This window comes from Microtus pennsylvanicus, chromosome 8, assembly GCF_037038515.1.
Source record: "Microtus pennsylvanicus isolate mMicPen1 chromosome 8, mMicPen1.hap1, whole genome shotgun sequence".
NCBI lineage: Eukaryota > Metazoa > Chordata > Mammalia > Rodentia > Cricetidae > Microtus > Microtus pennsylvanicus.
In genome coordinates this window covers 103167964-103189155 of record NC_134586.1, presented here as the reverse complement: position 1 = coordinate 103189155, position 21192 = coordinate 103167964, and the positions used below count along the sequence as shown (strand labels likewise).

Sequence of the window (21192 nt, the reverse complement as noted above, 5' to 3'; positions counted from 1 at the left end):
AGAAGCAGAGAGTTATTGAAACAGGAGGCAGGATGAGATTAGAGGAGACCCCCATTCATGTCTCATTCTGTGCAACTGTGAAACTCAAATAGGCTCTTAATTAGTTAGCATCTCTAATGGGCATTCTTCCTTTCGTCCCTTTCACTCAGCAGTGCTTCTCTGGTAAGTCAACTCTTCTGAATTAATGCAGAGTCCCCTCTCTGCCCAGAGCTGAGTTCCCATGAAACCAGCTGAGTATTTGGAGTGATTTGTGCCCATATGATGACCTGCTTGGCACAAGCAACTCATTTATTTATTAATTTCCTCACTCAGGGCGTATTTATTGCTGCTTCCTGTGTGCCAAGCTAGAGGGAGATTCACAAATGGGTGCATATGCTTCTTGGTCCGTAGAGATGTACCGTTGGGAGTTAAGATCACTTGGGGGAAACATACTCGTTATTAGGTTTCCAGGCTTACTAATTAACAATGTTGTTTGTCTTTCTTCTGCAAAGTGTGATAGTTTAATGGTGAGAAAATGTAATTGAAATAAAGGCTATGCACTTTTTAACACTGGTAGTATTGTAAATAGAATTAAAAGTATTTACCCAAGAAACAATTTCTTCAGTAAATGACATGAAGATTTTATAAATATTGTTATAGCCAAGAAGTATTTGTCACTAATATACTTTATCTAATTTTATGTCTACATTATTTTGTGATACAAAGTAAGTTATAGGAGCACTGTTAATTACATATGTAACCTTATTTTGTCATGATTTTAAATTTTGTAGAGTTGTCCCATTTGTGAAAGACATCATACATTGCAGTTTTGCCCTCCTAATCTTACAATAAATTCTGGTTTAAGTTCTTAAAGAAAAATTGTCAGTTATGCTCAGAGTAAATAATCTTTCTAATGTAAACCTATCTGCAAGGTGACATGTCTACAAAAAAGAATCTTCGTCTGCTGATTTGAAAAATCTATGAGTTGGGATTGATAAAAATTTAAATATATAAATATGTGATTTAGCAGATAGTTTCCCTTTTTTACCACTGTAGAGCTGTGTAGTGTTGCAGTAGCTGTGGGAGACAGCAAGCTGTCCATACTCCCATTGTCCAGACTCCGAGATATGTGGCCTCTCAGAGAAAGAAAACCGATGGTTGTCATCATTCAGGCTTGAGTCCGTGTTAATAGCTTTTTATTTATCAGCTAAAAATAAATTTGAAAGAATTATAAAATGAGCTGCTGTTTTCCTGAAGAATTAAAATAATGAAAATCAAGCTGGAAGTTATTGAAATGGAACATGGGAAATAATGAAAAAGTTAAGAAAGGAAGGAAGAAAGAAAGAAAGAAAGAAAGAAAGAAAGAAAGAAAGAAAGAAAGAGCAAGCAAGCAGAAAGAAAGGAGAAAGCTGTCAATCATGCAGCCATGTTTCTCACTATTCCTCCAGCTATAATCAAGATAACTGGCTGCTTTAAATATCTTACAACTGCTCAGGGAGACTTGGATCCAGACACAGATGCTTTGAAGCAGCTACTAACATTGAAGAGACTTCATTCCAGTCACAGCTATGTAGTTATGGGTACTACACCATGAACAGCCTTGCTTCTGTGTGCAAGCATATAATATATGTGCAACTGTGTATTCTGTAAATATGTAGCAAATGACATGTTTTTGAAAATGCTGGGAGAAGCCAATCCTCGGTCATAGGTAGAATTTCCTCCTTGGATAAACCTTTTAAAAACCAGGAGGTTCAACAGATTCTATGCTCAATCCATTCTTGTTATATAGGAGACTGTCATGAGTCAGCTGAGGATGGATGCCAACCACATCTGCAGAACCTGTCCTAGTGACACCTAGATTAATATTTAATTGAGTAACTGGGTGTTGCCCGGCAAGATTGACTCACAAATTAACCATTACAGACAGCTATGAATAGCCAGAGTTTGTAACGGCAGTGCTGAAATATGCAAAGGAAAATAGCCACACTTGCAAACTGTTCCATCTTTGTTCAGTTGATCAGAAGAGGACCTGCTACTTTGAGTTGTAAAGAAAATATGAAATTAAAAATATAAATCCAAATATTAAAATGTACAAATGGAGTTATTTCATGTCTAATAATGATGAACACTCTAAAGGATGCCTTCTTAGGTGATTAAAATTCAATTGTCCACATACATGAGTAGATTGAAATGGTGTGATGTAGTTATATGATTATTCATAGAAGTCAGATATTTGATTTTCCTGTTGCTCGAATTTGTTCACGTTTTACTTATAATCTGTTTAGACACGGTAGCTAAATCAAGCAGTAAAATGCATCTGATTGAAAGCAACAAACACCGGTGGATGTTAAAATTTTATCTGTTTCCCTACACGGTTAAGAATGTAGGACCCCCTATGCCTGCAGCAGCTAGAGTAGCTACTAAAACAAGGATGTAGCTGTAGCAAGCATGTGGCTTCTAAGTAGAGGCCTGTGTTTAAAATAAGCAAGGGTAATAAAAAAAAAAGCTAAGTAAATCCTAGAAACTAGTTATGACAATGGTCTAATCTTGGTTCTGATGTGAAATCACTCAAGGTACTTTTTAACTATATCTTATTTATATTTAAACAAAACCAGGAAATTTTCACAGTTGCAGCGGGATCTTGGAAGATTTCTTGAACTAGTGGGAAGGAGGGTGGCTGAATCCACAGGAAACCCAACTGAAAACACAGGGAAAGGCTGTTGTATAACTGATTTCTGTTTGTTTCTTTGTTCTGTTAAGGAAGACATGAACAGACATCTGTTCTCCTTAGCCATGACATACCCCAAAAATTCTTTCACCTGTCTTGTTGGTGAGCCGATGAGTTTATTTGGGTTACTTAAAAGAACATGAGTAGTTCAAGGTTCATCTGCCACATGTAAGGCCCACCTCAGCATGGGCAGTGACTCCTAAACCAGATGTGCCCAATCTGCAGTCAGCTCATCCAGAGAGATCTTCTCCCTTTACTACAGCCTTGGAGACAGGACTTTGAATCATGTCCCTTTCTGAACTTGCTGGGCCTTGTAAGATTTCTTTGTTTCCTGAGTCTGAGAGCTTCCTTCTTCCCCAGGAGAGAATATTTCCCTTAAAAGAAATGGCTGCAAAGCAGTGGGATGTGTGGGAGGGTACCTGAAAGTTTGGGAGCATCAGACAGTCCAGAACTGGTCACACCAAGAGCAGCAGCAGCAAACCACACAGCACACAGCACACTGTAGGGTGTGCAAATCTTGGCAAGACTTCTTAGCAGTGGGGAGGAGAGTAAATGTCTCTCTAGATAGAGGGATGCACAGATGGATAGGTGGATGTTCAGTAAGATCGATTACATATAGCTGGGGATGGCAGTGCATGCCTTTAGGTGAAGTTTTGAGTTCTAGGCCAGACTGATCTACAGAGTGAGTTCCAGGACAGCCAGGACTACACAGAGAAACCCTGTCTCAAAAATCAATAGATGGATAGATAGGTAGGTAGGTCGGTAGGTAGGTTGATTGATTGATAGATAATACAGACTTAAATTAGAAAATTAAATTACAAAACATTAACTTTTATAGATGCATTGAGAACTATTGTTCAGACTGTAAAGCTAAGCGAGTCAGTAAAACAAAGAGATCATACAAAAGAAACAGAGACATTCTCTGATGCTCTGGTCAATCTAACACCTGATCAAAATTAAAACCCTGGAGCATTAAATGGAAATTAGATTGCATTTCCCTGTATGAAAAATGCATTACCCTATTTTCTCAGAAGCTCGGTGCCGCCTCTTTCCTCCCTGCCAACACAAATTTGTACACACATACACAAGCTTATACATACTGCTCCCATGCACTCCCATGATCACATGAAACTCTTAAGATAGTAGGTCCAAAATTTAAGGGCAGGGTGAGTTTCAGGGTAACAGACCCCTGGCTGAGAGCCCTGGGTTCCAGTGTTTATGTCAGTCAAGTCCCACAGTGGTGCGGCGGGAGGATGTCTCAGCCATAGCCACGTTTCACTTGCTGTTGGACTGGGCTTCAGGGAGATATCCACTTGACTAGAAGTGTGTGTTTGAAGAAAGGGCTTTGCAGAGAAATATTGCCGTGAGGTGGGAAATGAAAACATCAAGTGTATGTCTGTTTTTGAAAGTCAGGGCTTGGCAGTGAGTATTTGGAAAGCAAGGGTTGCTAGGGTGAAGCACCCAAGGACTTCAGGCTGCATGAATTCACAAGTCAGCACTGACAGCAGAGGTAGCCAGGCAGACAGATGAGAAGCCAGGTACTGGAACACACAGGAAGTAACTGATCGGGAAGGAGCAGGGATCGACCAGGTTGAAGGTGTCTGGTAGGTCAACTTACATGAGCCGAGGGTTAGGAATTCTACTTGGCTAGACTAGATATAGTGGGGAGATCTGAGAGGGCAGACATGAGGAATTAGAGGGCAAGCGAAATTTTAACAGCGTTTTGCTGTGGACAGAAGAGGAGAAATGCCACGGGTGTGTAGGGAACACACCTTGGAGCCTGTTTCTCTGCCTCAAGGTTCTTTGACGTAGTGCTATTCCGGGGGAGGAGCTCAGCATGGAATGAATGTGTTGAGGGATGGAGTAGAATGGTGCAGTCTTCAGAAAGCTGACGCTTGACTCAGTGGGAGACGAAGCCAAGGCAGGTTGTCCTCTGAGAACAATGGGTGGACAGAGTGAAGCCAGACCAAGGTGTCGAGTCTGGTGGTGGGAACATAGGCACAGCTTTCACATACGCGTGGGATAAAGATCTCCATGGCAGCCCAATGAGTAAAAAGAAGGGGCATGGTGTTGGATGCTAGGGGAGGCAGGAGAGGCGTCATCTTGGGAAAGAAAATGGGCTAGATTCTGTAGCATCTGTATTACTGAGAGCCTAGATGCTCACAGCCACTATTTCAGAGTAGGATGAATCCGAGGTATTTTCTTTGACTGGGTTATATAGCCAGGGTCACTTTAGTGTCTCAATTGGGGGAGGGAGAGCAGAAAAGATTGAATTTAAATAAATTCAATTTAAGTTGAAATTAGGCTGAAATTAATCAGCTTGGCAAGTGGGATCATTGGAGAATTTGTAGCCAGGTCACAGTGAGCATGCCCTTCACACACTCAGATGTGCAGAGTGAAGATGAGCGAGATGCTCGAAGTCTGGCTTTGCATTCAGCTGTGGTCCAAGCTGGCATGCGGCTCTCATGTCTGTAAGGCTCCAACCCTCGGTTTCTGTGCTCAAAGAGCACTGACCACTGGTAAAGGGGAGATGCTCAAATCCAGGTCAGTCCACTGGGCTCTGCCAGCAAGAATGTGATGTGTTTACAATGAAGGGAGCTAGGGTATTATCCAGTGAGACTCCATGGAGCTTTGTCTCTTTGGGTGATAGAATCTTCCAGACCTTGTGGCAATCTGGTCCTGTACTCAGAATGAAGGGAACAGTATCATGGATGCCCCTTCTGCCTCTTCTACAGATGTTATGAAGTCTTTGCAATGCTAGAGGCAACAAATGGAAGAGACTAAAAGTTTAGTTGTCGTAGTTAGTCAGGATGTAAATTTTTTTGGTGAATACATACACACACTCATACTTACATACACACATCTCCACACATGGACTCATGCTTATGCACGTAGATCCTTGTACATACACTTACACTAACACACACTAATACACATATACACACATTTGGACATAGCTATTTTTTAAATTAATTTACCTGTTTCCCATTTTTTTTTCAACAGAAAATCTTCCATTGTTCGTACAAATGTTACTAAGAATACATGGAAGTACTTTAAGCCCCCAAAGGAATCCTAGCATAGATTTTTTTTTCACAGCCAACAAAATGATCCTTTGTTGGGTGGTGGTAGCAAACACCTTTAATCCCAGCACTCAGGAGGCAGAAGCAGATGGATCTCTGAGCTTGAAGCCAGCCTGAACTACAGAGAGACTTTTAGGACAGGCAGAGCTACAAAGAGAAATCCTGTATCAAACAAACAAACAAAAACCTAACCAACTAACAAAATGATCCTTCTTTGAAAGGTTTTCACATTTCTATACTATAAACTGTTGAAACAAACATATATAAAAAGATTTTTTAATCATAGAAAATAACATGAACAATACTGAAAGATTTCTCATGGCAGAATTATGAGACATGACTAAATGATACCTCTGGGTAGGTAGCAGCTTTTAAACATGCAAGAAAGTTTTTTTTTTAAGAATCTATTTTCCGCATTGGAGATTTAAAGCAGGACTAACACAGGAATTTAAACAAGGAGGTGGCAAAGATGAAGGACCAAGTTTATAAAAAAGAAAATATGAGACACGGAGGGAAGCCCAGTTAATCACAGCTGTTGTTAGCTGGATTCCTGCTTTGAAGACGGCAGGCAAAGCCTCTGAACCAAGCATCAGTGAGAAGACCCTAGTGACAGACACACTCTACAAACCCAAATCTGGACTGTTCCTGAATCAGACACAGTCTAAGAAAAGCCAGAAACCCATCAGCATGTGATGCTTCACCAGAGTTCAGGGCATGTATCCATGAATGTGAGAACTGAGACAGCACTGTGAATAATCTCATGGTATGTCATTCCTACATGGCACAGGTATTGGCGGGTCCACTTGGGTGGTCACCAGACAAATGGGGGGAACCAATGAATTTTTACAGGTAAAGCCAAATCTCCCTTGAGATCAGAGACAGGCCTTGACGATGACTTACTGGGAAAATAAAAGCATCTTTACATTGGCCTGAAAGGTTGAGACGGGAATGATGGTGAAAATATGCATTCTTTCACTGCATTTTAAATCATTTTGTATCTAAAATTGTGCAGTTACTCTTCTGAAACTGCCTCGTGTCTACCCACACCAAGCACCTACTTATGTCCCCAGGAATCTGGGGGTCTCTACAGATCTGAGGCCCTAGAGTCCTTGCTTGGGTTCTCATCAGTCCTTGCCTACAGGCAGAGTACTTGTGTCCCCTGCGAGGTGGGGCCCTTGTGAGGTGACCATAAGATCATGATGTTCTCCTGCTATAAGATAGCAAGTGTGGCATGGGAATCAACCCTCCCAACACGCTGGGCTCAGACTGCCAACTCCAGGATCCAGACCCCGAGAAGGAAATTTCTGGTGTCGGTTTGCTGTGGGTCTGGATAATCTAGAAAGGTGGCTCTAGGTAATCACATGTAGGGAATGTTTCGGGTGGCAGAGAAGCATAGGCAAATGAAGATGTGGAATCCTTTATAAGAAGGCATACATATAAGGACGTGGCTGGAAATCAGAGGTGAGAACAGCAGCCTGTACCAGTGGGCCTGGAAAGATAGGTATTGCGATCAGAGATGGAGCTCGAAGCAGCTGTCTCCAGGGAACAGAAACAATTACAAAAGGCAGCAGTGGTTGCTGCTGGCAGAAGTTGCGACTTCGAGCTCCTGTCAGTGCAAGGCTGTGATCTGCCAAGGGATGAAGAGCTGCAGGCCATTGAGAAGATGGCAGCATCCACAGCTAATTCCATTTTTCTCTTGATCCACACACAGGCTTTGACTTAGAAGAAAACGATCGCTAGTGAGTCGAGACCTATGTCTCACCATAATATTATCCGAAAAGATCATAGAAATGTGAGCATTTTGAGACTTAAGAAATAACCAAATGTCTCTGCCCTTTAATTAAAATAAAGTTCTTGACCATTTCAGGCTGCGCCCTTCCATATGGCCCTTTAGCTCTCAAACAAAATCATCTATCAAGATACATATGAATGTGATCATATGCAATCACAGATTTTAATGCTTCAAGCCACACTTGTTCTGCTGAAGGGCTCTAAAATTCATTAAAGAGTTTTAAATTTCATTTTATTTAATAATTCATTAGGGAACATGCACACACACACACACACATACAGAAAGAGAGAGAGAGAACAACTGACCAAGATGCAGATCTACAGGACCATTGTAACCTGACTATGCTGTGTAGAGTAGACAGAGCGGTTTGAGCTGTGGCAACCTGGGTTTCACACCTCTCAACAATTTCTGTCTCTGTTCTTTGTGACTAACCTACACTGGGCTCTTGGAACACAGAGTGTTGCAGTGACTGTCCACTCAGAAGATTTTGTGTGGCCATCCCCTGCCCACTGTTAAGCATCTGGCGTTCAGAATTAAGGCACCCTCGGGTGAGATTTACAAGTCCAGCCCTTTGCTAAAGAGAGATGGGGCAGATAAATTGTGCATTTCTCACCCACTTTGAAGCCAGAGACTAGATATTAGGGGATGTCACATGTGTGTGTGAGGGGTGATATGTCCCTCTCTTTGCTCGGTTTGTGTACCCTCTCTGAGCAGCAGGTAAAGAAGTGCTGTGGGGTGATGGGATCAGGTTGGCTCAGCCTCACCCTAGGATGGAACCTTGGAAAGTATAAGGCAAGCTAATCCTCAGGACCACATGGCTACATGGAGAACAGACACGTGACATATCTGCAGTGAGGATACTGTCAGCACCTGGTCACTAGTGACCACGATAAGGGGAGGGGCATCCAAAATCCTTGACTTGACGAGAGTAGATAGAGTGGAGGCGGGGCTTCAGCAATCCCAATGGAAAAGCAATCCAGTAAAGGCCTAAGGACATGGTGGAACCATCATGTCAAGGAGGTGGCCTAAAGCAGGCTCTGTTCAGCATAGGGAATGTCTGGTCTTTTATAGAAGGTCTGGCAAAACCAAGATCTGGTCAACTCAGAGGGTGTGGACAGATGAAGCTGTTAAACAGGCAGCCGTGACCATGAAGTACATAGAAGAATGTTGGTGCTAGGGGCCAGAGAACCTTCCACTGTGTCTCTTCACACTTAGGTTCATTCCCCTGCTCCACTAAGAGTTTACACCAACATTCCACACCATACCTGTCTAAGCAAGAACTGCTGAGGGTGACGTATAATGACATTGGAGAACAGAGAGAACACCGAGTTTTGTCAGGAGTACACAGTGGCGAAGGTCCAAGGAGACACTGATGAGCCTAGGATGGTGAAACTTCATGGTTGCATACGTGATGGGGCCCCAATCAGTGCTAATAAATAGATTTATAGCGTGTAGACCAATAGTGTTTTAATAAAATCCACTTTAACAACAGATACACAGTGTACAGAAAGCTGACTCTAGGTTCCCTCAGGAAAGAAATGGACATGGGATGTGTGACTCTGGTGAATAATTTCAGATTTGAATGGAGACTTTCACATCAGAACTAATGATACCTATCATTTTCCCAAGTTAAGGTGATATTTGACCTTTGAATCATATGGTTATGTAAGTTACGCAGCTGGAGTGACTTTTGCCAGTGTCTGACATTCGACTACGTACCAGCAAATTGAGTTCTTGTGCATGGGATCTTACTTTCTGGTGGGTTAAACCATTGGTCATAACGTGAAGAAACAAGGATGCTTTGATGTCCATGCTTTCATGAATGAAGCACAAATGCTCTCACTCTTAGCTCTACCTAGCCAATTGTCTCTATCCCGTGTTAGTCTAACCGAGTGTCCGTGTCTCAGAGGAAACTCTGAAATGAGTCCTTAGAGAGCAGGAAAGATCCACATGGACTTTATTTTTCACTTACATCTGTTTCTTCTGTGATGGCGAAGTGCTGTTCTCGCCCTCTGAACAGGTGCACCTTCTGAGAAACGCTGGCGATGACGTCACCATCACTGTTGAGTATCTCAGGGAAGCGCCCTCGTTTCTGAAGCTACCATTAGGTAAGTAGGAAGGGGAGAGATTTTTAGGGTGTTATGGGGTTCTCTTCCTTTCTACATTATTTATACACATGTTTTGGCACAGCGGGAATAAATTATTTACTAAGCGCATGCTCAGAGAGAAGATTGATTTAGACAGAGGAACACAACAGGGTCTTAAGACACTCCAGACATCATAATCAAAAATAACCCTTCCTTCACATGAAGTCCCTGCTATTGTGTTTGCAAACACAGCACACACTAACATGCGCTCACATACATACACTAGCATACATACATGCACAGACTCATACACATATAACATACTCACAAGCACATACTGACATATACATGCACACACAGTTACCTACACACATGTTCATGCACATCTATGTAGAGTAGTTTGTATTTATAATATCCAGATTGACCTCATATTAAGTATTCAGTCCTTAATAAGTAAGAATCACTAGGGCAATGTATAAAGGTGTTGGAGAGCAGAGAGAACACTGACTTTCGTCAGGAGTACACAGTGCTGAAGGTCTACGGAGATAGTCCATGAGCCTGGGATGGTGAAACTTCATGGTCACACATGCAATGGGGCCCCATCAGTCCTCTCATGCTGATGCGAGCTTCAGATGGGGCAAAGCTTGTGAGACTCTGCTGTACTTGATCCAGCCAGACTGTGCCAAATCAAATATCCAGCCTAGGAAAGCACTTCACTGACCGTTGTTTGTGTCTTTAACGTACTCTCCAGAGCCGTCACATTTAACAGAAGGTCCTGTCCTTATTTTGGATATCAGTGGGCCCTCTCCTGGAAGCTGTCTTCTAGTAAAAGTCTGCAATGCAGGGCTCAGCCTCCATAGAGCTAACTTTCTGTAGCACAGGAAGAGCTGACAGCCACAGGAGCCTGCCTTCCTTTGCTGTCCTGACTGACGCTTTTCTCCATCCTCTTCCTGCAGGAAAGAATGGCTCCTTCTCCCTGCTCTGTCCTGCATGCTCACCCTCCTCCTGGCTCATCATTGTAACCCTCTTGTTAGTGTCTCCCTTATTTACTGTGGAAGTGGCCTGGGTGCTGCTGGGTGCTGAGACCTGCTCAGCTGTAGACTCTGACCATGCATCCATTTCATGCTCTGTCGTAAGAGCCATTAGATTTAGACCTTCCTTCTATTCTCTTCTCTCTGGGACCTTTGAGCCTGCCATATCCAAGAGACCACAGGGAGTGATCATGATATTCACTCTTTGGCACCCTATGTGCAGACACGTAGATAAGAATGGTTACCTGAGAGTAATTGGTACCCTATGTGCAGACACCTAGATCAAAGTGGCTACATGCCCTGTGTTCCTGGGGCCACATCCCTGTGAAATGGAGGGAAAGCAGTAGGTGACAAGTTCTTTAGAAGCCAAGGATGACATGGAAGGGTTTCATGTGTAGGTGGGAAGATCCCAGCGTAAGAAAAGTCGATATCAAAACCAGGTCAAAGACGAGAAGGAAGTGACAGTTTTTTGTGGAATTCACAAGGGATGCTAAGAATGCTCCCATGGGCACAGAGACAGGGATGTGGTGTTGCTGTGATCAATCACTCAGAGAGAGATACCAGTGGACTCCAGCTTCCCTGTGTTACCACACGTCAGCATGAGTGCTCTTCTACAAGTCGCTTAGATGGTGTGGGAAGGGCATGAGGACTCAATATTCTAGCAGTGTACCAGGGAGGTTTGAAATGGAAGAAATAACGATGTTAAATGAGGGGAGGAGAGAGAGACACACACAGAAAGGGAACAAGAACACAGTAGATTGATAAAAGAAGACAGATATAGAAAATGAGGAGAGAGTAATAAATAATATGTTTCAACATTTTCTCTTCTTGACCAATTCTCCCAACTCAGAGTGAGGTCAAGAGCAGGTCTTGGTAGTTGGAAAAGCTGAGTCGGGAAACATGGCCCATTGACTGCAGACTGAGGTTCTGTAACAGGGTGTGAAGTGGAAGGTGTGGCCAGCAGAGTGGAGTACAAGAATGAGCTGTCCCATTGCTATGGATGTAGGGACACATGGGTCATCAGGGAAAGAAAATGTCTGCCCTCTCTGGAATTCTGGGTGGAGTGGGACAGTTAAAGAAGAGGCATATGCTTCTCAGTACCCTATGGCTATGATAAAACACTGGGGAGACTAGCCCTATGGAGGGGTTCTCCTTTGTCTGATCGTGGTTGGAGATTTCAGTTCATTGCCAGTTGACCCTGTGGCTTCAGGCCTACGGGAGCCCAGCGTACCACAGCAGGGATGCATGGTGGAAGCAGCTGCTTACTTTGGTGACCAGGAGGCAAAGAGAGAGTCACTGCAGGAGGACCTAGGGTGCCAAGGGCAGGTCACTGCATTTCTTCCCACTAAGTGGCACTTCTTTTTCTCTTTTGGCTAAGATTTTTTGACAAAATAAAACAAAGGAAAAAAGATATCATCTTGAAGTTGAACATGACAACCTAATAAGGAAAAGAGTCCCAGGAGCAGACACAAAAGTCAGTGACCCACTCATTCACACACGTAGGAGTCCCACAGAAACACCAAGCTGAAGGCTATTGTACATATGTAGAGGACTTCGTTACAGGCTGTGCAGTCCCCGTCTTTCTGCTCCAGGGACTGTGAGCTCATATTCACCTTGCTTGGTTGACTTAGAGAGCCTTATTCTCCTGGTTTCCTCCATCCCTCTGGCTCTTACACATTCCTGCCTCCTCTTCCAGGGGGTTCCGTAAGCTCTGAGAGGAGGTATTTGATACCTTCCATTTAGACTCTCTGTGTAAATGCCACTTCTTAACAGTGACTCTGCCTATCAGTAGCCTGAGACCATGCCTTTCAGTACACAGCCTTTGAAGCCATGTATCCTAACCATATAAGAATGGTAGAAATTTCCTAATTGGAAGGGATGGGGGCTTTTAACACTCTGTAAAAGGGAGTCTGTGCTCAACCCCAGCCCTGTTCCCCAGGATATAGGAGGTTGGTGGTGATGCTAAACACGTTTCTATCTTATTCTTACATAAGTAGAGCCTTGTGTAGAGCAGCCTACCTTTCCTCTAGGTGAATGTTTGTCACCTCCTGCGTAAGCCTAACTGTGCTCGTGAGTCTCAGCCTTTGCAGTGAGATTCAAAGGTGGGGGGGGTGGTATGGGTATAGCCTGGCATGAATGGCAAAGACAACAGGACACTTACACAGCTATCCCCACCTTCCATCAGAGGTCAGTAACGTTTCTGGGAAAAGAGAGATGGTGTTTGGTAGCTTCCAACACTGGGATGATAGGAGCTGTAGAACCGACGGCTACAAGGATTTCAACATCTGTTTCTTGGAAAGGAAGGGTCACCACAGCTCTGAAGCTGGCATTTTCCTCAAAAGAGCTCTTAAAACCCAGGAACCTTCAAGTAACTGCATTTACATGCTTGACTGGAATCTGACAGTTTTGCCTGTAGCTTTTGGTTGTCTAGAAACCCCAGTGCAGAGCTCAGCCATTGTGGCTAGATCCACCCTGAACTCTGATGAGCCCCATTGCTCAGGGGCAAAGCAGAGCTCCAGAGATAGATGCCGAGTTCTCCATTAATTGTATAAATGCCCATTCTCCTTGTATTTGGTTTCTTATAAAACAGTTAAATCCTAGTATCTATAAAAATTTAAACACAGGGGCCATAATCATTACATGAATCCACGTGAAATGACCTCTGGTGAATCCACATCACTGGGGTAAAATTGTTTCTGCCTGAGTAGATTCTTTTGGGGTGCTTGTTTTTCTGAAGCCACATCTGTCCCACAGAGATGATTGCCGATGTATAAAAATATACCACCAGTAAAAAAAAATTGTCCATTTCAGCATTTCTTAAATTGATATTAATGGGAAAATAAGTACCCAGTGAGATTGAGTGAACAGACCTGTGTATGTTTTTCAGACTCTCAGACACTTGGTGTTTTTGTACAGATAGACTTTGCACATTAATGCAGTGTTTCACTGTGATATACACCATCACCACTGATTAAATTTCTTGACACTCTACTGCTCAACAGAGGTCCTCCAGAAGCTGGCATTCGGTCCCCATTCCCCTCCCCCAGCCACTAAAAGCCACTGCTTTCTGCCTCTGTGTCTTTGCCTTTTCTGGCAATGTGTATCAATGTAGTCATTCAGTTTGTGACCTTGGCTTGCTGTTGCTTCCACTTGCCATGCTGCTTTCCAAGTTAACTGGTGAGGTAGCATGAATTTGTGAAAGCTGCATAACTCTGCTTTATATGGTTGTAGGGCCTCGCGCCATCCACTCTTTAGCCAGTGAACCCGTGTTTCTATTTCTAGGCTGTTATGAGTTCTGCTGCTGTGAACATTCATCGGCCGGCTTTGTTTAGACATCTTTGTTAAGTCTCTACCTAGAAAAGAGGATTCTGGGTCCTATGGTAATGCCATGTTTAGCATCAAGCATCTTCCAGAATGCTTCCCCTCTATGTATCTGCTGCTTTGAGTCGAGTCAAAGTAGCCATAGAACTTTGAACAAATTAGAGTCCAGTCCTTGACAGAAAGGGTTTTTATAAGTATTGACTGTATATATTTTTTGTTTTTTTAAAGAACAACTCTTTATGTAATTAATAATTGCTAATACTTGGGTTGAGGTGATAGCTTAGTCAATAAAGTGCTTGTCTTAAAAACATCCTCCAGGACCCACATCAAAACAGCCAGGTGTTGAAAGACACAGTTGCTTCCCTAGCCTACTTCATAAGCTTTAAGCCAGTGAAAGACCACAATTCAAAATACAAGGTGGATAGTACCTGAGGAATGACAGATGAAGTGGTCCTTTGACTTCAACATGCATGTGCACACATGTACATGTAGCTCTCCATTCACTTGCACTTGCTCACACATGAACACATTCCCCCCAACACACACACACACACACACACACAAAGAAAGAGAGAGGGAGGGAGGGAGGAAGGGAAGGAGAGTACAATTACTAACTTTTAAACATGGATGTTCTGGTGGTAAACAAAGCAATATAGGAACTATTCAAATTTTTCTTTGCAAGTACAGAAGAAAGGCTGACAGTCATGAGAAATTAGTTCATAGAAATACAATGTCTACAAAAGACTATCAATCTTAAATTTATTAGCTTACTATCCATTTCTTCTTCAGACATGTGCTTATGGTGGCATTTATCATGTGCTTCTCAGAGCAACAACAAGCATTACCTGGGGGATTTTTGAGGGTATACAGGCAGTTAGAAATGTTTTCATCTTTATTGCAAATAATGACAAGTTAATTCTAGAAATAAATGAAAGACTTTGACAAACATTGCATGGACTATCCTAAAGTGTACATGGAAAAAAGAAGAAGAAACAGGCTATATCAGGCTATGTGCTATTTGCAAAAACAACACTCTGTAATAGAAAGGAACAAAAGCCTGGGCTGGGCTAGATTCCACTAGGTAACAACAGTATGTATCTGGGGTAGTAAATGAGCAGGGAGATGCTCACTCGTCAGTATGGTTCATTCAAATCAAGGCAGAGAGTTCTTGTGTCTCCCAACACGTGTAGGGCTATGGTGAAGTGCTTTGTAGTACTTGTCCTAACAGATATGACGTAGGTGGGCTGGGGGCCTTGACTTGCTGGGCTTTGCATGTTGGGAGATGCAGAGGTAGACAGGAGATGAGCAGTTATCCTCAGAGCCTTCTGGTCCCTGGGCACCCTTATCCAGATGCCCCGAGGAGCTCTGACAGCTCATTTCAGTTCTAGGAATGAGATGACGTGATCGAGCACTGACTTGCAGGACAGTGAGAAGGATTACCTTCTCACTGTCCTTTCCTGCATGTGGCTGACAGGGAGAGGACCTGCCTTCCTGCTTCATTCTCTTGATAGTGTTAAATCCTCACCATGATTCTCAGCTAGTCAGTGATAAGCCCACCGCTATGCTATCCTCGGCATCTCTGCTTGCTTTCCAAGGGCTCAGAAGGCTTAGCCTCAGGTCCGTCTCTCTGCTCCTGGATTCTGGGGGATTTCTTATGTGATGTCAGATGTTCAGTTTCTCTGAGAGTCTGGTCATCGGGCAATGGTGCTTAGTCATCTGCTTCTATGAGACATCACCACAAAAACGGTAGAACTGACATGCATGATCTGCCCACACTTACTGTCTGTGCAGAAAATAACAGGGCTGAGAGCAGTCGCAGAATACAGTCTTTTTCTTAGAGTTGCCCTCGGGACCTTGAGTGAATGGCCTGAAGCCTTGGGAATGGCTTCAAGGTTCACTTAACAATTCTTAATTAAGCTACTAACTTAGCTTGATTGCTGAACTTGTGTGAAAGCTGGGTACAGGGTTGTTCTTAAAGAGAGTTAAGGTTATTGGGCACCTGCTCTCTCTGGACTGGGTCAAACATGTGGATGGTTAGCCTTTACGTGTTAGCCCTAGGAAAACCTTTCTGAGTCACATCATCTCGCATAACAGTGGGACATTTAGCTGCCAAAGGACGGAGTAGGAAGATCTATCAGTCACCCAGCCTGTTAACAGTGATGGTAACAAATGACACCACGTGCCACATTTTTTTACAAGTGAATCCATTGCATTTGTAAACAATTCACAAATGCGTTTTAGCTCAGTTCTTCATAGATGATGACGGCATTGGTGGAGGTGGTGTGGCTGATGCCGGGTTATCCCTTCTTGGCCTGCACTGTCTACATACTCATCCTGCCTGTCTGCAGCAGCGAGAGAACTCAGTGTCATTCACTAGCAGAAGCTCTGAGGGAATATGCCCTAATAAGAAAGTGGGATGAGAAACCTTAAGGACGCATGGTCCTTTTGGAGATGCAGCCCTGCTCTGCATCCCGAGAGTGCACAATGACATGACAGGCAAATGATGGCACTAGGGCCATTGATGGGGCAACCAGGTTCTAGGAAAGGAGGGAAGGCCTCTGGCTAATAAAGTAGAACAGACAGTCATCCCCAACTTCAGTTCCACATCCCTGAGAGGGACCTAGAAACGGACTGCTGGCTGCAGCGGTGTGCTTGGCTGTCTCACATTCATATAGTCAGTCACGTATGGTGTAGCTGACCACTGCATCTGGAGTGATCGCCTCTCATTTCGTTTCAGGGTCCCCAGGGCCATCCAGTGACCACAGCAGCAGGGCCTCATCGCCTCTCTTTGACAGTGGCCTGCACCTGAACGGACACTGCAGCCACACAGTAAGCACGTGCAATCCCCTGACCTCATAGCTTGGGAACCTCAATCCCAAGGGCCCTGGGTTGAGGTCAAACCTGTCCGTGATCCAGCAGAGGCACAGGCAGATGTTCTGGAAGAAGCAATGAAAACAGGAATTAGTCAGTGCTATTAAAATTTACTCCCACATAGGCTCTTTATCCTTATACCCACGAAGACACCTTAAACCAGTAGCTCATAATTGCAAGGAAAGTAAACACCTTTCTTCATTTTGAGGTAGAAATCAAAGTAACCTCTGAGTTTTGGGCAACCTTACCAATGGGGCCTCAAGTTGTTGTGGTCTCAAGATTTCCAGAAGACTCACAGGACAGGGTAACAGTGAGAATTTATCCCCAAATTCCTAGAAAACATCAAGGAAGCATGAGCGCTGTATGTTTGCCCTGAGGCTCCATCCCGTGCCTCACTTGCCCTATCTATTCCTTAGATCCCAGAACTGATCTCAGCCCCCAGAGTCTGCTACCCTGGGTCTGCCTCCTAGTGCTGGGATCAGCGTCCTTCTGGGCAGGTGGGCTCATTACCCACAGAGAAACAGAGACTTAGCTTCCCACAGTTGGTTTTAGGGTGTATTTTATAGTAGATCCTTTTCCACCCTGGCGTTCAGGGAGAACTCAGGGGAAAAGATTCAGGTTTGTTTGTGTGATTTCACAATACCATAATTTCTCACTTTAGCGGTTTGATTGCTTTTGGTAATTTAGAATTTGGCTTCTGTAACTAACAGAGAATCAGCGGCATGCTCGCAGGTCGCATCTCCTGGTCTTGGGTCCATAGACAAACAGCACCCTCATTTTCCCGGTCTTCACTTGACTTCAGAAATTAGTGTTGATTCAGGCACGACACACACCTGTCGTCTCTCATCTTAGAAAGCAGGGGCAGAGTATCTGTTGAGCTTGGAAGTATGAAGTCAGTCTGGGTAACATATTGACGTTCAGTTGAGACAAGTCAGCAGAGAAAAGCAAATGGCTCTAGGGGCTGATGTCCTGCATTACCCTAGATGCAGGAGCAATCAGTGAACTGGGATGCTCAGAGAGTCAGTTCTGTGTTTCCATCATGATGAGGCGCTATTTGTCTGTGCTCACAGTAGAGAATCCACGAGTGTCCACAGAGCACTTGCACTGTGGACTATACTTCGGGGCTTGTAAGCTTTGCTCGGTGACACAGGACCTGAGATACACATCTTAGTCCTGCTTCCTGCAAGATGCACCTGAAGGTAGAGAAGACACCCAGAAAGGAACATACTCTCCCTGTATCTGGGAAGCCATGGTTGATGCGTGTTTGGACACACTGGATCACAAGAGCAGGGAAGAAGTGAGCTATGGCTGACAGTGGCATGGTTATTACATTCAACCAGACAATATAACCAGGAGGTGAACAATTATCGTTGTAAAATTTGCCATAACATAGTCGCTAAAGCTGAGAGAAAAATGACAAGATTGATGGAGTGGTGGCACGCCTCTTCCCTGAGACGAAGCGGGGAATCTCTGTTTTCAAAATAAGAAATATGTAAGATCTACTATGAATCGTTCTTAAAGGGGACTGCAGTGCTCCAGTCAAAATAACCCATCATCTCCGACATCAAGTAGTTACCTTAAATTACATACTGACAGCAATCTTCATTACCTGGTTATTAAAAATCACTTCCTTTAGAAAAAAATAGTTCCTCCTAAACTGGGGAAGTCAGCACAAACTTTGAAGTCTAGATGCGGCTCATCTCTCACTCCTATAGCTCTGCACCCTGAAGACTATTTGTTTGTAAGTCTCTTTTTGAAGTTTAAAGTTCAGAGGTCTATATTGTATTTGTGCTGAGATCCAACCTGAGAGACGACTATACTTGATCTCTATTTACAGACCTTCCTGGAAAAAAATACTTTCCTCATACTACATTGGATTTGTTTTCAAACAAATACAAAAGATGTGTGTCTTTTTTCCCCATAAATCAGACCTATTCATGAAAGTCATATAGATAATGATAGTCTAAGAAATTTTATTAGTTACTTTTCCCTGTACTGTGACAAAATACCTCAGAGACGTAGTTCCAAGGAAAGAAGATTTATTTGGCTCACAGTTTTGAGGAATTTTAGCTCATCCTGATGGGAAGGCATAGAGGGGTTTGTGGTAGCCGTGCAAGTGGTAGGGGCTCCTTACACGATTAAGATCAAGAAACAGAGACTGTAGGATGTAACCTTCAAAGAGCTTGCCGGGGACCCCATCTCTAAAGACTCCAGATCCTTTATAAATAGCCCAGAGGCTAGGGACTTGACATTTGAAGTAGAAGCCTATAGGGGCATTTCATATTCAACCTACAGCATCAATTCACATTTAAAATTACTGTAATTTTTATTTAAGGCCCATATTTTAATAAGGATCATTTCCAAAATCTGTCTTGTTTGGAGGCGTAGCGCACAGATGTCCAGATGCTGAGCAGAAGGGACGTTCTGGCCACCCTTCCACAGCCATTCTCGGGGTTTTTGAGTGTCCTCCAGAGGTGGGGGTAGCTCCCTTCAACTCCCTGAGCTTCCTGTTTCTCATCGCTGTTGTAAACACACAGGTGCAATTATGTTTGAATTGATTCCAATTCCTCCAGCTGTTAAAATCACCTTCAATACCACTCTCCAGTTTGCTTCCTGTTCTGGCTGGTTTGCCCCAGATAATAATGGGTACTGGGATGGTGAAGAATGTGTATGTGCTGTGGGGGGGGTGGTTATCTGACATAGTAATTCAGAATGAAATTATATTTCTTGACTCACTATTCTCTGTCCAGAAGTGGAAAATCACAAACTTGCTGATCACAGGAATGCAGGGAGGAGCTATCAGACTTTAACTCCCCTGTATCCTCACTCCTGCATAGGAAGAGAGGAGGAGGATGGTTCCTGCCCTGTACTGGAGGTTTGTGCGTGCTGTCTTGCAGCTGAGGTTCCCGAAAGCACCGACTGCTAACTCAGCAGCCGGCTGTTATCCAGGACAGCTTAGAGTCCACGCACTGGTATTTGGCAGAGCTGCCATGGCATGAGTGAGCAGCTTCTGTGCCAAGCTTCTGTGCCGGTCCAGGCAAAGTAACCCTTCATGGAGGCTGGTGGTAGTGACCACCTGGGAGAGGCCTGTGCTGGGAGGAGTCTGCTCAGGGCTAATGTCTCAGAGCAGGAGCCCACGTGGTAAAGAAGTGGGGCTCACCTTAGGAGAACCCCACAGAGAGGGACGTGTGAATATCCTTGCTTACACAAACAGAATTACTCAGAATGTCATTTCTCTGTCATGAAATGTGCACTGTGGCAAGCGCTCTCTGCTGGTGGCCCCAGGAGAGCTGCTGTGGAGTAGTCTTGGGTTTATGGCAGTTCCTGCGCAGTCTAGAAACAGCAAGGAATCAAGCTTAGTTTATACACTGCATTAGAAGCAGGCATCAGTTACCTTTAATGGTATAGATGTAAAGTATATTCCCAGGTAAACAGTTCTATGTTAAAGGAAGGACTCCAGATGCTGCATCCAGTCAATCAAAGGTGATTTGATCATCACCTGAAAAATGGACTAGTACGCCAGCAGAGCCATAATATGATGATATCGGGACGGGGTGGAAGCCACTAGGTGGTGCCTAGTTGAAAGTGGTAGCCATGACTTTGAAGGGTTTATCTGGTCCTGGCCCCTTCCTGTTGCATCCTCAGCTTCCAGGATGTTCTGAGGTCAGCAGCTTTCTCCCACGTTCTGGTTTGAATCTGAAATAACCCTGAATGCTCAGTTGCATACCTGGTCCCCAGATAGTACCGTTATTTGGGGTAGTTATGGAACCCTTTTTTACATAGCTGGCAGATGCAGGTCTCTGGGATTCTAACCAGGTAACTGCTGGCTGCCATGGGCCTGCTGCTCCAATAGCAAGCTGTAACTGCTACATGCTTTCTCCACCATCCTGATTTGTACTCTCAAACTATGAAACAAATGATCGGCCCTCCTCTAAGCTGCCAGGTATTATTCACAGCTCTGAGGCAAGTAACTGATACTCAGCACCACAGCCTTCCATCTCAGCAGTGGAGCCAACCTTGAACCATAAGCTCCGAAACAGACAAAAGAAATGGCTCCTTCTTTTTCCTGGGTGTTTTAGCATAGCAACCAAACAGCTGACACACCTCCCCTCTCAGCTGTGGGAAGAAACCCCGAGCATTTTTTGTGCCTCCTTAGTTTTCTGCAGCAGAGCATACTGAGAATTTACTGAGGCAGCTGGAGATGGCAGCAAATCCACCGTTCATAGCATGTTCCCCTTCTGCCTAGTTTACAGTTTAGACTCCTCTAAATACTTCTGAGAACATAATAGCAAAACAACCCTGT

At 43.9% G+C, this 21192-nt stretch overlaps 1 protein-coding gene across 4 annotated transcripts in view; it reads left to right on the top strand.

The window, feature by feature from the left end:
• Sntg2 (syntrophin gamma 2) overlaps nt 1-21192 on the top strand; it is a 199956-nt gene that overhangs the window by 86915 nt on the left and 91849 nt on the right. For 3 of the 4 annotated variants that reach the window (XM_075982095.1, XM_075982097.1, XM_075982098.1), the window contains exons 7-8: nt 9600-9687; nt 16756-16847. In XM_075982095.1, coding sequence (XP_075838210.1) covers nt 9600-9687; nt 16756-16847 — 180 coding nt within the window. The remainder of the gene's footprint in view (nt 1-9599; nt 9688-16755; nt 16848-21192) is intronic. The other variant, XM_075982096.1, reaches the window with a different exon arrangement.